We start from the raw sequence: 15,187 nt of genomic DNA, 5'->3' as shown, positions 1-15,187 counted from the left end.
TTCCAATTTCAATCCAAGACCGTAAGATTCATTTTATCCTTCCCCCATTCATGTTTGTAAGTCATTTCTCTGACACTTGACAAACCTGGCTTCCATTTCCGTCAATATATTTACTTACTTGCTACATCATTTGGCCCCAAACAAGGCCTTCATCCCAGCCCTGCTTCCTCAGACATGGCATGTACTTTGACATTTCCGAGTACCCACCTCCTCTCCCCACATTCCTGTTTTACAAATTACAACTCAGATTATCAGGTTAGAAAAAGAATTTCAAATGGTCATAACTGCATCAGTGTAAATAGCTTAGAAGGGACACATGCTGAAGGCTAGCCTGTAAAAATACTCAAATCATCCTATTCCCCTCAGATTTTCTTTTTATCACTCTTGTTTCACAAAGTACGTACCATACCTCCTAGTTCCTTATTTAAAAGTTACAACTCTTTATTTTGCAATAATTACAGATTAACAGGAAGGTGCAAAAATAGTACAGGGAGTCCCAGTTTCCCCCGGGTAAGATCTTACACATAATTATAATCCAACTTCAAAACCAACATATTGACAATGGTACAATACTGCTGACTAGACTACAGACCTTATTTGGTTGCACCAGATTTTACATGCACTCATTTGTGGGTTTTTTTGTGTAGCTCTATATAGTTTTAGCACAGATACACATTCATGTAATCAGCACCACAATCAAGAAATAGAACTGTTCCATCAGCACAAAGGAACCGCTTGTGTTGTTACCCTTCATAATTACCCATATCTCATACCCCCTCCAGTCCCTGTCCCTGGAAACCATTAATCTATTCTTAATTTATATAATTTTTTTCATTTCAAGAATTTAGAATGTTACACAAATGCAGTCATACAGTAGGTGACCTGTTGAGACTTTTTTCATTCATCGTAATACACTTGAGGTCCATCCAAGTTGTGTATATCAATATTCTGTTTCTTTACATTGCAGAATAGTATCCCATGGTGTGCATGGTTGGTTTAACTGCACACTCAACTGCAGGACATCTGGGTTGTTTCATTTGGGGCTATTACAAATGAAAGTGCTAATAACATCTGTATAGAAGTTTTTGTGCCAAAATAGGCTTTCATTTCTTTGGGATAGATGTCCAGATAAACAGTTGCTGGGTAATAAAATACATGTATGTTTAACTTTCGATCCCTGGGTCAGGAAAATCCTCTGGAGAAGAAAATGGCAACCCACTGCAGTATTCCTGCCTGGAGAATCTCTATGGACAGACGAGCCTGGCAGGCTACAGTCCATGGGGTCCAAAGAGTCAGACATGACTGAGCAGCTAACACTTTCATGTTTAAGTTTATTAGAAGTTTCCAAACTTTTTTTCAGAGTGGCTTACCATTTTACATTCCATTCAGCAAGGTATGAGATCTCCAATTTGTATGCTCAACAGCATCTGCTATTGTCACTATTTTTTAAAAATTCTGGCCACACCCTGAGGCATATGGGATCTTAGTTCCCCAACTAGGGATCAAACCCATGCCCCCAGCACTGAAAGGCAGAGTCTCAACCACTGAACTGCCAGGAAGTCCCCATTTTCATTATTATTTTCTTTAGCCATTCTGATAAGTACATAGTCATAATTCCTTGTGGTTTTAATTTGCATCCCCTGATTACTAATAAGATTCAGTATTTTCTCCTATGCTTGCTTGCCATCAACATTCCCTCTTCAGTGCTATATCTATTTATGTCTTCTGCTCATTTTCTAATTGTATTATTTTTTCCTCTTGACTTTATACAATATATTCTGGATTCATCGCCATAAATGGTTTGCAAGTGATTTCTGTCAATAACATCTTCCTCTTAAATTGTTTGCAGAGCAGAAGTTTTTCCTTTTGATAAAGTCCAGTGTATCAACTTTTTCCTTTTAGGACTGTGCTTTTGGGGTGAAGGCCAAGAGCTTGTTGCCTAGCCCAAGATCCTAAAAATTTCTCTATGATTTTTTTTTCCCTAAAGGTTTTATAGTTTTACATCTTACACCTAACATCATGATACATTTTCAAATTTGTATATTGTATACAGTTTAGGTCAAAGTTCCTTTTCTTTGCCAACTGCACCAACATGATTTGTTGAAAAGACTATCCTTCCTCCGTTGAATTGCTTCTGTACCTTTGTCAAAATCGGTTGCGCTGTCTTGATCACTACAGCTTTATAGTAAATCTTGAAGTCAGGTAACATGAGTCCCCCCGATTTTTCTTCTTCAAAATGGATTTAGCCTAATTAATTTTATTCCTGGATATTTTCATCCTTCCTACAAGGAAAGAAAAGAATAGAGAAGCACTCTGGCTGTGGGAAATGAGGGAAAACACAACATTTAGACTACATATGCCCTAGGAAAGTTCATGACCTTTTCTGGGTTCTGCTCCTAAGAGATGAAATCTGACATCCAAATGATTATGGTACAGGTAGTTCTGGACTATACTTTGAAATGTGAAAAGCAATATTTAGGGAGAAACAGGAAGAAAAAACAAAAACCAACGCTTTGTCACTACTGTTGGGATTAGGACTTTGTCATCTTTCTAACGCCTTCAGTTCCCACTGTAATTTCTAGTATGAGGTAGGCCTGGCTCTTTTCTGAAGACACACTTATCATTTGTGGTTACACATAGTAAGAAGGATGCAACAGAACTTTTTAAAGTGTGGTTTCTGTTACATCCTAAGTCCTAAATATTTCTGGAAAAACACATTTATATTATATTAGAAGTTCTTAGGGTCTAGGATCTCCTCAATAGGAATTTGCTTCAAAGTCAAATATGCCAGAACTCATGTTTTTGCTCATAAAGAGCACCCACATAGATTCAACCTTTCCTAGGTATCTCAGAATACCTATTTTAGAGATCAGGAAGGAAGACACGAGATATATGCCTGTCAGTGGGGGCAAAAAGTAAAGGTAGAGTCACTTCTTTCCACTGACCCTCATGTACTTATTTACCTGTCCAATATAAGCATCCTTGGGGTCGCAAAGAGTCAGAAATGACTGAGCGACTGAACTGAACTGAACTGATAAGCATCCTAACTACAAAATCAAACATGAAATACTCTTCTTCCTTTAGCTCATTCCAGGGGGAAATGAACATTTGAGATATACTCCCCAGACATTTTATTATAGAATGTCCTTGCCAATGTACCTTCCACAGTCTTTAAAAAGCTTTCATATTCTTCTTAAATCACCCTGCATTTGCTCTGGGTAGGCCAATTCCAGGTAGGAGGGTTCATTAAGCCCTAAATGAAACTTTCTGGAAGATGTCTTGTGTTTGTTTATTACAGGCATAAGACATATCCATTAGGGTATAAAAAGAGCTGCTCCCTCATTTTCCTATGCATCCTGTATGTGAAATTGCAGACCGTGTTTAACACAAATTGGAAGAAAAGCATTTTACCTTGTTCTGTCTCCTGCTTTATTCTAGAGAAGAAAGTTCTTGCAGAAGCTCCTCCTTTTCTTGCTGCAGCTCCTGCACATGCTGTTGGTTTTGCTCCAGTCTGTCCTCCAACCACTGTAGTAGAGGTCCGCTGACCGCTGACATCTGACTGCACAGATTCTTGGTAAATACTTCAACAGAAACAAAACACAAGGACAACATTCCACCATCAGCAGCCCCACACCAGGGAGTACAGGAAGAAGGGGAAGGAGGAGAACATAGAAAACGTATAGTAGTAGAACTGGCAGACAGCTTTGGATGGGCAGCCAGGGGAAAGCAGGATAACTGAGCAAGGAAGATACCTATTCGGAGGCTACCCTGAACATCCCTGGACCCATAATCCAGAGGGAAACCTGCCTATTCAGAGAGCAGAAAGATAACCAGCTTTTCACTCTCATAGCGAAAGGGCTAAGACCTCCAAAAGGGTATCTTTCCCCAATTTTCAAGACTTCTTCACACTAATCCATAATCTATGCTGTCACCATAGATTGTGCTGTGCTTAGTCACTCAGTCATGTCTGACTCTTCGCAACCTCTTGGACTGTAGCCCACCAGGCTCCTCTGTCCACAGGGTTTCTCCAGGCCAGAATAACGAGTGGGTAGCCGTTCCCTTCTCCAGGGGATCTTCCCAACCCGGAGATCAAACCCCAATCTCCCATGTTGCAGGTGGATTCTTTACCTTCTGAGCCACCAGGGAAGCCCCATTACTCTTGCCTATTCTTGAATTTCATATAAATGCAACTATAAAGTACGTAACAGTTTATATGACACTTCACTTGGCATAATGGTTTTGAGATTCATCAAGGTTGTTCATGTGATGATTTGATCATTTAGTCGCTAAGTCACATCCAACTCTTGCGACCCCATGGACTGTAGTCTGCCAGGCTCCTCTGTCCATGTGATTCTCCAGGCAAGAATACTGGAGTGGGTTGCCATTTCCTTCTCCATCATGTATCGGTAGTTTGTTCTTTTCATTTCTGAGCAATACTTTGTTGTATGGATGGATCACGCTTTGTTGATCCATTTGCCCACTGACAGACAGCTGGGTGTTTCCGCTTTTTGGCTACTGCAAATAATGCTGCTGCAAACATTCCAGTCTTCCTTTGGGTGGCATGTATAGTATTCAGTTGTCTGCAGGGTTCAATAGAAAAGTTGTGGGGGCAGGCTTAGCAAGTGGCAAAGCTCTTGAGAAAGAAAACTCCAGGGTAATTTGTACTCACCAATTCAGTTACTTCAGCTAAATCTGCTTCGGTCATGTGAGTATTTTACTGCTTATACTTTAGGGGAAAAAATCTTACCTGAGCCATTATGGATCTTGGTTACTGAGTCCAGATGTGTAAGGCTAAAGGGATAGGATAAAATAGATTAGTAGCAGAGCATCAGTTCATCTAATCTGGCTGGCACCAGTCTGCTGCCAGAACAGATAAATATGAATCATTTAACTTTCCATTCTTGTTAAATTTTTCATGATTGGGGGTATGTACTTTCATTTCGAACATTGAAGTAATTCAAAGAAATAATCTGGAAATTACTGTCTCTCACTGAAGGCGTCACATAGGGGTTAACTACGATGTTAATTTTTTTTAGCAACTAAAAAATTATCTTTGCCCCAGGAGGATGCAAAGTGCACCAGGAGAGAAACAAGTGGTAAAGAGACTGTTATCATACAGAGTGAGAAACCTGATGACTGCAAACTACTGTAATGCTTTTTCATAAGAGAGCAAAAAAGCAAAGGGGGCTCGCAGGTTGAGCTGCCAAAGATGACAGGAGGGGAGGGAATGGGGACCAGGTCCTGAGAAGTAGAAAGATGAGCAGTGAGGGTCTCTACCTGTGGATCCTCCTATACGCATCTTGTTCTTCTTGGCACAAGATCTTGGGCAGCTCAACTGCTGACTCAAGACATACTTTCCCAATGGTTACGTGAGGTACAATATGAATTGGGATTTCAATTCTCTCATATCTGGAAGACAACCAGGTCGGGTCATGTCAGTTTTTGTTTCCAGCTTTATTGAGGTATCTTGAAGGCAGGAGAAGGGGACAACAGAGGATGAGATGGTTGGATGGCATCACCAACTCAATAGACATGAGTTTGAGTAAATTCTAGGAATTGGTGATGGGCCTGGCATGCTGCAGCCCATGGGGTCGCAAACAGACGCAACTGAGGGACTGAACTGAACTGATGCAAAGAGTTGATTCACTGGAAAAGACCCTGATGCTGGGAAAGATTGAAGACAGGAGGAGAAGGGGATGACAGAGGCTGAGATGGTTGGATGGCATCACCAACTCGATGTACACGAGTTTAAGTAAACTCTGGGAATTGGTGATGGACAGGGAGGCCTGGCAAGCTACAGTCCATGCAGTTGCAAAGAGTCAGACACAACTGAGCGACTGAACAGAACTGACCTTATTGAGGTATAGTTGACAAATAATTGACAAACTATATAAGAAAGAAAGAAAGAACGTGAATTCACTCAGTCGTGTCTGACTCTTTGCAACTCCATGGACTGTAGCCCACCAGGCTCCTCCATCCATGGAATTTTCTAGGCAAGAGTACTGGGGTGGGTTGCCATTTCCTTCTCCAGGGGATCTTCCCAACCCAGGGATCGAACCTGGGTCCCCTGCATTGCAGGCAGCACTTTACAGTCTGAGCCACCAGACAAATTTTATATATATATATATATATATATATATTTCTTATTTGTCTTATATACCTATACTTCTTAAGGTATACAAATTGACATTATGACATATATATACACACACACATTGTGAAACGATCAACACACTCAAGTGCATTAACATATTTATCAGCTCACATAATTACCATTTTTGTGCTGATTTAACATTTAAGATCTCCCTTAACAAATTTCAAGTAGATACTCACCATGTTGACATTAGATCTCCCGAACTCGTACCCTTATACCAACACTTCCTCATTTTCCCCTCTACCACCCCTGCCATCACCATTCTCCTCTCTGTGTCTAGTAGTTTGATGGGTTTAGATTACACATGTAAGAGCACTGTTTTTTTTTTGTTCTTTGCTCAGTTGTGTCCAGCTCTTTGTGACCCCATGGACTGTAGCACAACAGGCTTCCCTGTCCTTCACTATCTCCCCAAGTTTGCTCAAACTCATGTCCATTGAGTTGGTGATGCCATCCAACCATCTCATCCTCTGTCGTCCCCTTCTCCTCCCACCTTCAATCTTTCCCAGCATCAGGGTCTTTTCCAATGAGTTGGCTCTTCACATCAGGTGGCCAGAGTATTGGAGCTTCAGCTTCAGCATCAGTCCTTCCAGGGAATATTCAGAGTTCACTGTCTTTAGGATTGACTGGTTTCATCTCCTTGCTGTCCAAGGGACTCTCAAGAGGCTTTTCCAGTACCACAATTTGAAAGCATCTATTCTCTGGTGCTCAGCCTTCTTTATGGCCCAACTCTCACATCTGTACATAACTAATGGAAAAAACTATAGCTTTGACTATATGGATCTTTGTCAGCAAAGTGATGTCTGCTTTTTAATATGCTGTCTAGGTTTGTCATAGCTTTCCTTCCAAGGAGCAAGAGGTCTTTTAATTTCATGGGTGCAGTCACCATCTGCAGTAATTTTGGAGCCCAAAAAACAAAATCTGTCACTGCTTCTACTTTTATCCTATTTGTCATGAAGTGATGGGACTGGATGCCATGATCTTCGTTTTTGGAAAGTTGAGTTTTAAGCCTGCTTTTCCACTATCCTCTTTCTCCCTTGCCAAGAGGCTCTTTAGTTCCTCTTCATTTTCTGCCATTAGAGTTGTATCATCTTGTTGATGGGCTTCCCCAATGGCTCAGCAGGTTAAGAATCTGTCTGCAATGTAGGAGACACAGGTTCAATCCCTGGGTCAGGAAGATCCCCTGGAGAAGGAAATGGCAACCCACTCTAGTATTCTTGCCTGGAAAAGTCAATGGACAGAGGAGCCTGACTGGCTACAGTCCAAAGGGTTGCAAAGAGTCAAACACAACTAAGCACACAGGCATCTTGTTGATATCTCTCACAGCAGTCTTGATTTCATCTTGTATTTCATCCAGCCTGGCAAGTGAGTACATGCATTGCAGTATTTGTCTTTCTCAGACTTATTTCACTCAGCATAATGTAGTCGAGGTTCATCCATGTTGTTGAAAATGGTATGTATATACACAGATGCAGACATATACCACATTTTCTTTATCCATCTATCCACTGACATACATTTAGGTTGTTTTCATTCCTTGACTACTGTGAGTAATTCTGCGATGAACATGGGACCCCAGATATTATTCTGAGACCCTGATTTCACTTCCTTTGGATATATACCAAGAAGTTGGTAAGTTTTTAATGCTCAGTTGTCATAATCGGAAGTTTTCTATAGTTTTAATAGAAATTTTTGGACACGGTATGCTTCAAACATTAAACATTCCTATGACTCATTTAGTAACTCCAAAGGGGATATGGTTCAAACTGAGCTCATGTGGGGAGCAATTTGGAAGTACATTTGCAGAGCCAGTATTCTCATAGAAAATGAAGTCCTTATACTCATTCCCCAGACAAGGGAAACAGCTTATTAATATTGTTTTCAGAAAGTTGCCAATGAGGTGGAACACACTGATCACAAAGCCTGGGGGAAGAGGAACTAGAGACTCTTCAATGGCTCCATCAGCTTTGTTACGTGGAAGGGATTACTTATATAAATAATCACTTGTTCTAATTCAGTGTTCACCTGATTTCCCATTTTCTCCCCTGGAAGGAAATAGGTACATAATATACAAATATTTCCATTTTCATGCTAGAGTAGGCTTGTTACTCCAAGGCCAACCAATCTACCTCTAAATACTTCTCACCCTGAATACACCTAATCTCCACCTAACAGTGGGTTCAATGGAGCATCCAAAATTGAGGGTCCCTGGCACTATGTGACTTCATTGGCCCAGGGTGGTACCTCAACATAAAATCTAGCTCCCTTCTCTCTCTTTCCCACCCAGCAGAATATATCTGGCCCCCTTACCACTTCTCTTCAAAATAACATTAGATCTCTGAGCCAGAGCAATTCAGCAAGTAGAACAAATAAAGGTATCCAAACTGGAAAAAATGAAGTCAAACTCTCTCTGTTTGCAGAAGCATTAATCTTATATGTAGAAAACCATTAATATTCCCCTATCACCTCGCTCCCCAAAACCTATTATGGCTGCACATCTGAAAGCTCTAGATGGGAAACCCTTCCTGGCCACAGGCACATTCTTGTGGCTTGAAGAGATTCTTGGCTTCTAGCAGCCTAACTCCTGTCTCTGTCTCCGTCTTCATGTGGCCTCCAATATCTGTGCATTTGGGAGGTGATTAGGCCATGAGGTTGGAGCCCTCATGAATGGGGTCAATTAGCATCTTTGTAAAAGAGGGTATTTTTCAATAATCTCTCTTCTGCTCTTTGGATCTCTGATCCTTTCACCAATGCCACCTGTCTTGATTATTATAGCTTAATAGCAGCTCAGTATCTGGGAATGTGGTTCCTCCAAATTTATAATGTTTCACCAGATCTTTTTGGCTATTAAGGTTCTTTTGCCCTTTCATAAAATTTTAGAATAGCAGGTCTGATCTCAAAATAATTTTTTTTACTTTGAAAGTTTTATTGGCTCATAAGACCTATGCAGATAAAAGAAATACCCAAAACACTATGCAGTATTAAACCACAATTATATTTTTTTCTGCTGGGAATTTGATTGCTATTAAATCTACAGCTTTGGAGAGAATTGATATGTTTGCTGCTCTGACTCTTCTAACCCATGAACATAGTAAATCTATTGATTTATATCTTTGATTTTATTCATGAGTTTTTGAATTATTCAACATACAAATCCTGTATGTGTTCCTTTTATAGCATAAAACATGACTATATGAGTTTAGCAGGGTCATAAAGTACAAGATAAACACAGACACAGATCAGTTTCTATATGCTATCAACGAACATCTGTACATGGAAGTTTAAAAAAATGTCATTCAAAATATCTCTCCACAAGATGAAGTATATATAGGTTGTTTCCATGTCTTTTTTGTTGTTCACTCACTCAGTCATGCCCGATTCTTTGCAACCCCCTGGACTGCAGCATGCCAGGCTTGCCTGTCCTTCACTGCCTCCCAGAGTTTCCTCAAGCTCATGTCCATCAAGTCGATGATGCCATCCAACCATCTTATCCTCTGTCACTGTCATCTCCTCCTGCCCTCAATCCTTCCCAGCATCAGGGCCTTTTCAAATGAGTTGGCTCTTTGCATCAGGTGGCCAAAGTATTAGAGCTTAAATTTCAGTCCTTCCAATGAATATTCAGGATTGATTTCCTTTAGGATTCATTGGTTTGATCCCCTTGCTATTCAAGGGACTCTCAAGAGTCTTCTCCAACAACACAGTTCAAAAGCAGCAATTTGTCTGCGCTCAGACTTCTTTATGGTTCAACTCTCACATCCATACATGACTACTGGAAAAAACATACCCTTGACTATATGGACCTCTATCAGCACATTGGTGTCTCTGCTTTTTAATATGCTGTCTAGGTTTGTCATTGCTTTTCTTCCAAGGAACAAGCATCTTTTAATTTAATGGCTGCAGTCACCATCTGCAGTGATTTTGGAGCCCAAGAAAATAAAGTCTGTCTCAGTGTTTCCATTTTTTCTCCAACAATTTGCCATGAAGTGTGGCACTGGATGCCATGATTTTAGTTTTCTGAAATGTTGAGTTTAAGCTAGATTTTTCACTCTCCTCTTTTACCTTCCCTGGTGGCTCAGACGGTAAAGCGTCTGCCTGCAACGCGGGAGACCTGGGTTCGATCCCTGGGTCGAGAAGATCCCCTGGAAAAGGAAACGGCAATCCACTCCAACACTCTTGCCTGGAAAATCCCATGGACAGAGGAGCCTGATAGGCTACGGTCCATGGGGTTGCAAAGAGTCAGACATGACTGAGCGAATTCACTTTCACTTTCTTTTACCTTCGTCTCAAGGCTCTTTAGTTCCTCTTCACTTTCTGCCATTAGAGTGTTATCTGCATATCTGAGGTTACTGATATTTCTCCTGGAAATCTTGATTCCAGCTTGTGCTTCATCCAGCTTGGCATTTCACATAATGTACTCTGCATATAAGTTAAATAAGCAGGGTGACAATATACAGCCATGATGTACTCCTTTCCCAATTTGGAACCAGTTTGTTCCATGTCTGGTTCTAACTGTTGCTTCTTGACCTGCATACAGGTTTCTCAGGAAACGAGCAAGGTGGTCTGGTATTCCCATCTCTCTAAGAATTTTCCACAGTTTGTTGTGATCCACAAAGTTAAAGGCTTTCACGTAGTCAATGAACCAGAGCAGATGGTTTTCTGGAATTCCCTTGCTTTTTCTATGATCCAACAGATGTTGGAAACTTGATCTCTGGTTCCTCTGCCTTTTCTAAATCCAGCTTGAACATCTGGAAGTTCTTGGTTCACATGCTGTTCAAGCCTAGTTTGAAGGATTTTGAGCATGACCTTGCTAGCATCTGAAATGAGTGCAATTGTGTGGTAGTTTGAACATTCTTTGGCATTGCCCTTCTTTGAGATTGGAATGAAAAGTAACCTTTTCCAGTCCTCTGGCCACTACTGAGTGTTCCAAATTTGCTGGCATATTGAGTGCAGCACTTTAACAGCATCATCTTTTAGAATTTGAAATAGCTCAACTGGAATTCCATCACCTTCCTAAGGCCCACTGTCTTCACATTCCAGCATGTCTGGCTCTAGGTGAGTGATCACACCATCGTGGTTATCTGGGTCATTAAGATCTTTTTTGTAAATTTCTTCTGTGTATTCTTGCCACCTCTTCTTAATCCCTTCTGCTTCTATTAGGTCCTTGGCATTTCTGTCCCTTATTGTGCCCATCTTTGCATGAAATGTTCCCATGGGATCTCTAATTTTCTTGAAGAGATCTCTAGTCTTTCCCATTTTATTGTTTTCCTCTATTTCTTTGCAGTGATCACTGAGGAGGGCATTCTTATCTCTCCTTGCTGTTCTTTGGAACTCTGCATTTAGATGGTATATATTTCCTTTTCTCCTTTGCCTTTTGCCTCTCTCCTTTTCTCAGCTATTTGTAAGGCCTCCTCAGACAACCATTTTGCCTTGTTGCGTTTCTTTTTCTTTGGGATGGTTTTGATCACTGCCTCCTCTACAGTGTTACAAACCTCTGTCCATAGTTCTTCAGGCACTCTACTACGTCTAATCCTTTGAATCTATTTTTCAGTTCCACTGCATAATCATAAGGGATTTGATTTAGGTTATACCTGAATGGCTTAGTGGTTTTTCCTACTTTTTTCAATTTAAGTCTGAATTTTGCAATAAGGAACTCATTATCTGAGCCATAATCTTGGCTATTTTGAATAATGCTGTTATGAACATGGGTGTGCAAATATCTCTTTGAGATTCTGTTTTCAATGCTGTTGGATATACACAAGAGACTTTGCTGGTCATATGGCAGTTCTTGTTTTGTTTTGTTTTGTTTTGTTTTTTTTGAGGACCTTCTGTATTCTCTTCCATACTGACTACACCATTTTACATTCCCACCAACAGAGCACAAGGGTTTCAGCTTCTTCACATCCTCACCACACATCTGTTCTTTACTGTGTTTTTGATAATGGCCATCCTAATGCATGTGAAGTAATATCTCACGGTGGTTTTGATTTGCATTTTTTAATGATTAGTGATGTTGAGCATCTTCTCAGGTTTGTTGGTCATTTGTTTATCTTCTTTGGAGAAATGTCTACTTAAGCCCTTTGTCTATGTTTAAATTATTTTGTCATTCAGGTGTAGGAATTCTCTATATATTCTGGATATTAACCTCTTATCAGATACAGGATTTGAAAATATTTTCTCCCATTCTCCCTTTTCAATTATTTCCTTTGATGATCAAAGCTTTTAAGGTTAATGTAGTATGTTCGTCTGTTTTTCCTTTTGTAACCTGTGCTTTTGGTGTAATATCTAAGAGTGAAAGTGAAAGTGAAGTCCCTCAGTCATGTCCAACTCTTTGCAACCCCATGGACTGTAGCCTACCAGGCTCCTCCATCCATGGGATTTTCCAGGCAAGAATACTGGAGTGGGTTGCCATTTCCTTCTCCAGGAGATCTTCTTGACCCAGGGATTGAACCCTGGTCTCCCACATTGTAGGCAGATACTTTACCATCTGAGCCACCAGGGAAGTCCCCTAGTAGAAGTCATTGCCAAATTAGATTTCATGAGCTTTCCTCATTTTCTTCTGGGACTTTTATAGTTTTCGGTCTTACATTTCTGTTTTTATTCCATTTGAGTTAATTTTTGCATATTATATAAGGTAGGGACCCACCTTGAGTCTTTTGTATGCAACTCTCTAGTTTCCCTAGCGTCATTTATTGAAGAGAATGTCCTTTTCCCATCATGTTCTTTTTTTAATTAACGTTCTCTTTGTAAATTTATTTATTTGTTTTTGGTTGCTGCACATAGGCTTTTCCCTAGCTGTGTTGAGCAAAGGCTACTCTCTGTTTTTTCGGTGTGCAGGCTTCTCGATGGGGTGGCTTCTCTTATTGTAAAGCACAGACTCTAGGTACAAGGGCTTCAGTAGTTGGGGCATAGGGGCTCAGCTGCTCCAAACCATGTGGAATCTTCCCAGACCAAGGATCGAACCCATGTCACCTGCACTGGCAGGTGGATTCTTATCCATGGTACCACCAGGGAAGTCCATCACATCAAGTATTCTTGGAACCTTGGTCAAAGATCATTTGACCACATATATGACAGTTTAATTTGGGACTTATTATTCTGCTCCTTTGATCTTTATGTCCGTTTTTATGCTGGTACAACACTGTTCTGATTCCTGAGGCTTTTTTATAAGTTTTGAAATGACGAAGTGTGAGATTTCAAATTTCATTCTTTTTAAAAATTGTTTTGGCCACTCAGGGTCCCTGGAGATTCCATATGAATTTTAGGATCGGTTTTTCTATTTCTGTAAACAAACAAAAACCAGCGCTGTTGGGATTTTGATAGTGATTGCACTAATTCTGTGAATCACTTTGAGTAATATTTACATCTTAACAATATTAACACATTATTGACCTGGGGATTTTTGCAGAAACTAATGCCTGTGGCTGGTGATTTGTTGTGCAAATGAATATTAAAACACTCCAGTCAATAATGTTTGGGTAACAAAAGTTGTACTGATACATCTCTGGTCAATAATGTGTCAACTTACTCAATCCATGTACATGGGATGTCTATTTATTTGTGTCTTCTTTACTTTTCTTCAGCAGCACTTTGTAGTCTGCATTGTATAAGTCTTTCACTTTTTGGTTAGGTTTATTCCTAAGTATTTTATTCATTTTGATGTTATTGTAAATGGACTGTCTTTTTAATTTACTTCTTGGATTGTTCATTGTTAGTGTATACAAACAAAACAGATGTTTTTGTATGATTTAATATCTTGCAACTTTGTTGAATTTATTACTTTTTATAGTTTTTTAGTGGCATCTTTGAGGCTTTCTACATATAATATGTCATCTGTCAACAGAGATAATTTTACTTCCTCCTTTGCAATTTGGATGCTGTTTATTTCCTTTTCTTGCCTAGTGCTCTGACTAGGACTTCCAGTTCCATGTTAAATGCCTGTTTTTAAATTGAGTTGCTTGTCTTTTAATTGTTTAGAGTAAGAGTTCTTTACATATTCTGGATGCTATACCATGATCAAATATATGATTTAACTGTATTCTCTCCTTTTCTGTGTGGACTTTTTCACTTTCTTCATAATGTCCTTCAGTGTACCAAATTTTAAATTTTTTACCAAGTTTATCTTTTAAAAAAAAAGTATTGCTTGTACATTTAGTGACATATTTAAGTAACCATTACCATGTCCAAAGTCACAAAGATTTAAATCTATGAGTTTTATACTTTTAGCTTCACTACATGGGTCTTTGACACATTTTAGGTTAACTTTTGTATACTGGGTATGGCAGGACGTCGGCATCTTAGTTGTAAATGAGTATGTTCCAGATGTTCTTTTCTTTAATTACCCTTGCTAGATTTTGAGGTAAGGGTTATGTTGACTGCATACAAAGTCTTCCCATATCTCAATTTTCTGAAACAGTGTGAATAAGATTGTTTTTTTCTTTAAACATTTGATAGACTATAACACATTAGTGATCTTAGTACAACAATTCAAAAGCATCAATTATTTAGCACTCAGCTTTACTTATGGTCCAACTCTCATATCCATACATGACTACTGGGAAAACCATAACTTTGACTATATAGACCTTTGTCAGCAAGTGATCTTAGATTTTTAATATGCTGTCTCATTTTGTCATAGGTTTCCTTCCAAGGAGCAAACATCTTTTAATTTCATGGCTGCAGTCACCGTCTGCAGTGCTTCTGGAGCTCGAGAAAATAAAATCTGTTACTGCTTCCACTTTTTCCTCTTCTATTTGCCATGAAGTGATGGGACCAGATGCCATGATCTTAGTTTTTTGAATGTTGAGCCGTTAGGCCAGCTTCTTCACTCTCCTCTTTCACTTTCATCAAGAGGCTCTTTAGTTCCTCTTCACTTTCTGCCATAAGGGTGGTGTCATCTGCATAGCTGAGGTTCTTGATATTTCTCCTGGCAATCTTGATTCCAGCTTGAGCTTCATCCAGCCTGGCATTTTGCATGATGTATTCTGCATATGCTCTGATTTTCTGTATTTTGTTAGATTTGGAAAGTTGTGCTTTTCT

The 15,187-nt window shown here is 39.7% G+C and overlaps 1 protein-coding gene across 8 annotated transcripts in view; it reads right to left on the bottom strand.

Moving 5' to 3' along the window:
- Window positions 1-416: 416 nt before the first annotated feature.
- BRCC3 (BRCA1/BRCA2-containing complex subunit 3) overlaps window positions 417-15,187 on the bottom strand; it is a 74,844-nt gene continuing 60,073 nt past the window's right edge. For 5 of the 8 annotated variants that reach the window (XM_060408385.1, XM_060408387.1, XM_027963537.3 and 2 more), the window contains 4 exons: window positions 5,278-5,409; window positions 4,748-4,791; window positions 3,412-3,581; window positions 417-2,282 (listed from right to left, as the gene is read on the bottom strand). In XM_060408385.1, coding sequence (XP_060264368.1) covers window positions 3,430-3,581; window positions 4,748-4,791; window positions 5,278-5,409 — 328 coding nt within the window. In that variant the 3' untranslated portion in view covers window positions 417-2,282; window positions 3,412-3,429. The remainder of the gene's footprint in view (window positions 2,283-3,411; window positions 3,582-4,747; window positions 4,792-5,277; window positions 5,410-15,187) is intronic. The other 3 variants (XM_060408388.1, XM_060408389.1, XM_060408390.1) reach the window with 1 other exon arrangement.

Source organism: Ovis aries, chromosome X, assembly GCF_016772045.2.
Source record: "Ovis aries strain OAR_USU_Benz2616 breed Rambouillet chromosome X, ARS-UI_Ramb_v3.0, whole genome shotgun sequence".
Lineage (NCBI taxonomy): Eukaryota > Metazoa > Chordata > Mammalia > Artiodactyla > Bovidae > Ovis > Ovis aries.
This window is presented reverse-complemented; position numbering and strand designations above follow the sequence as displayed.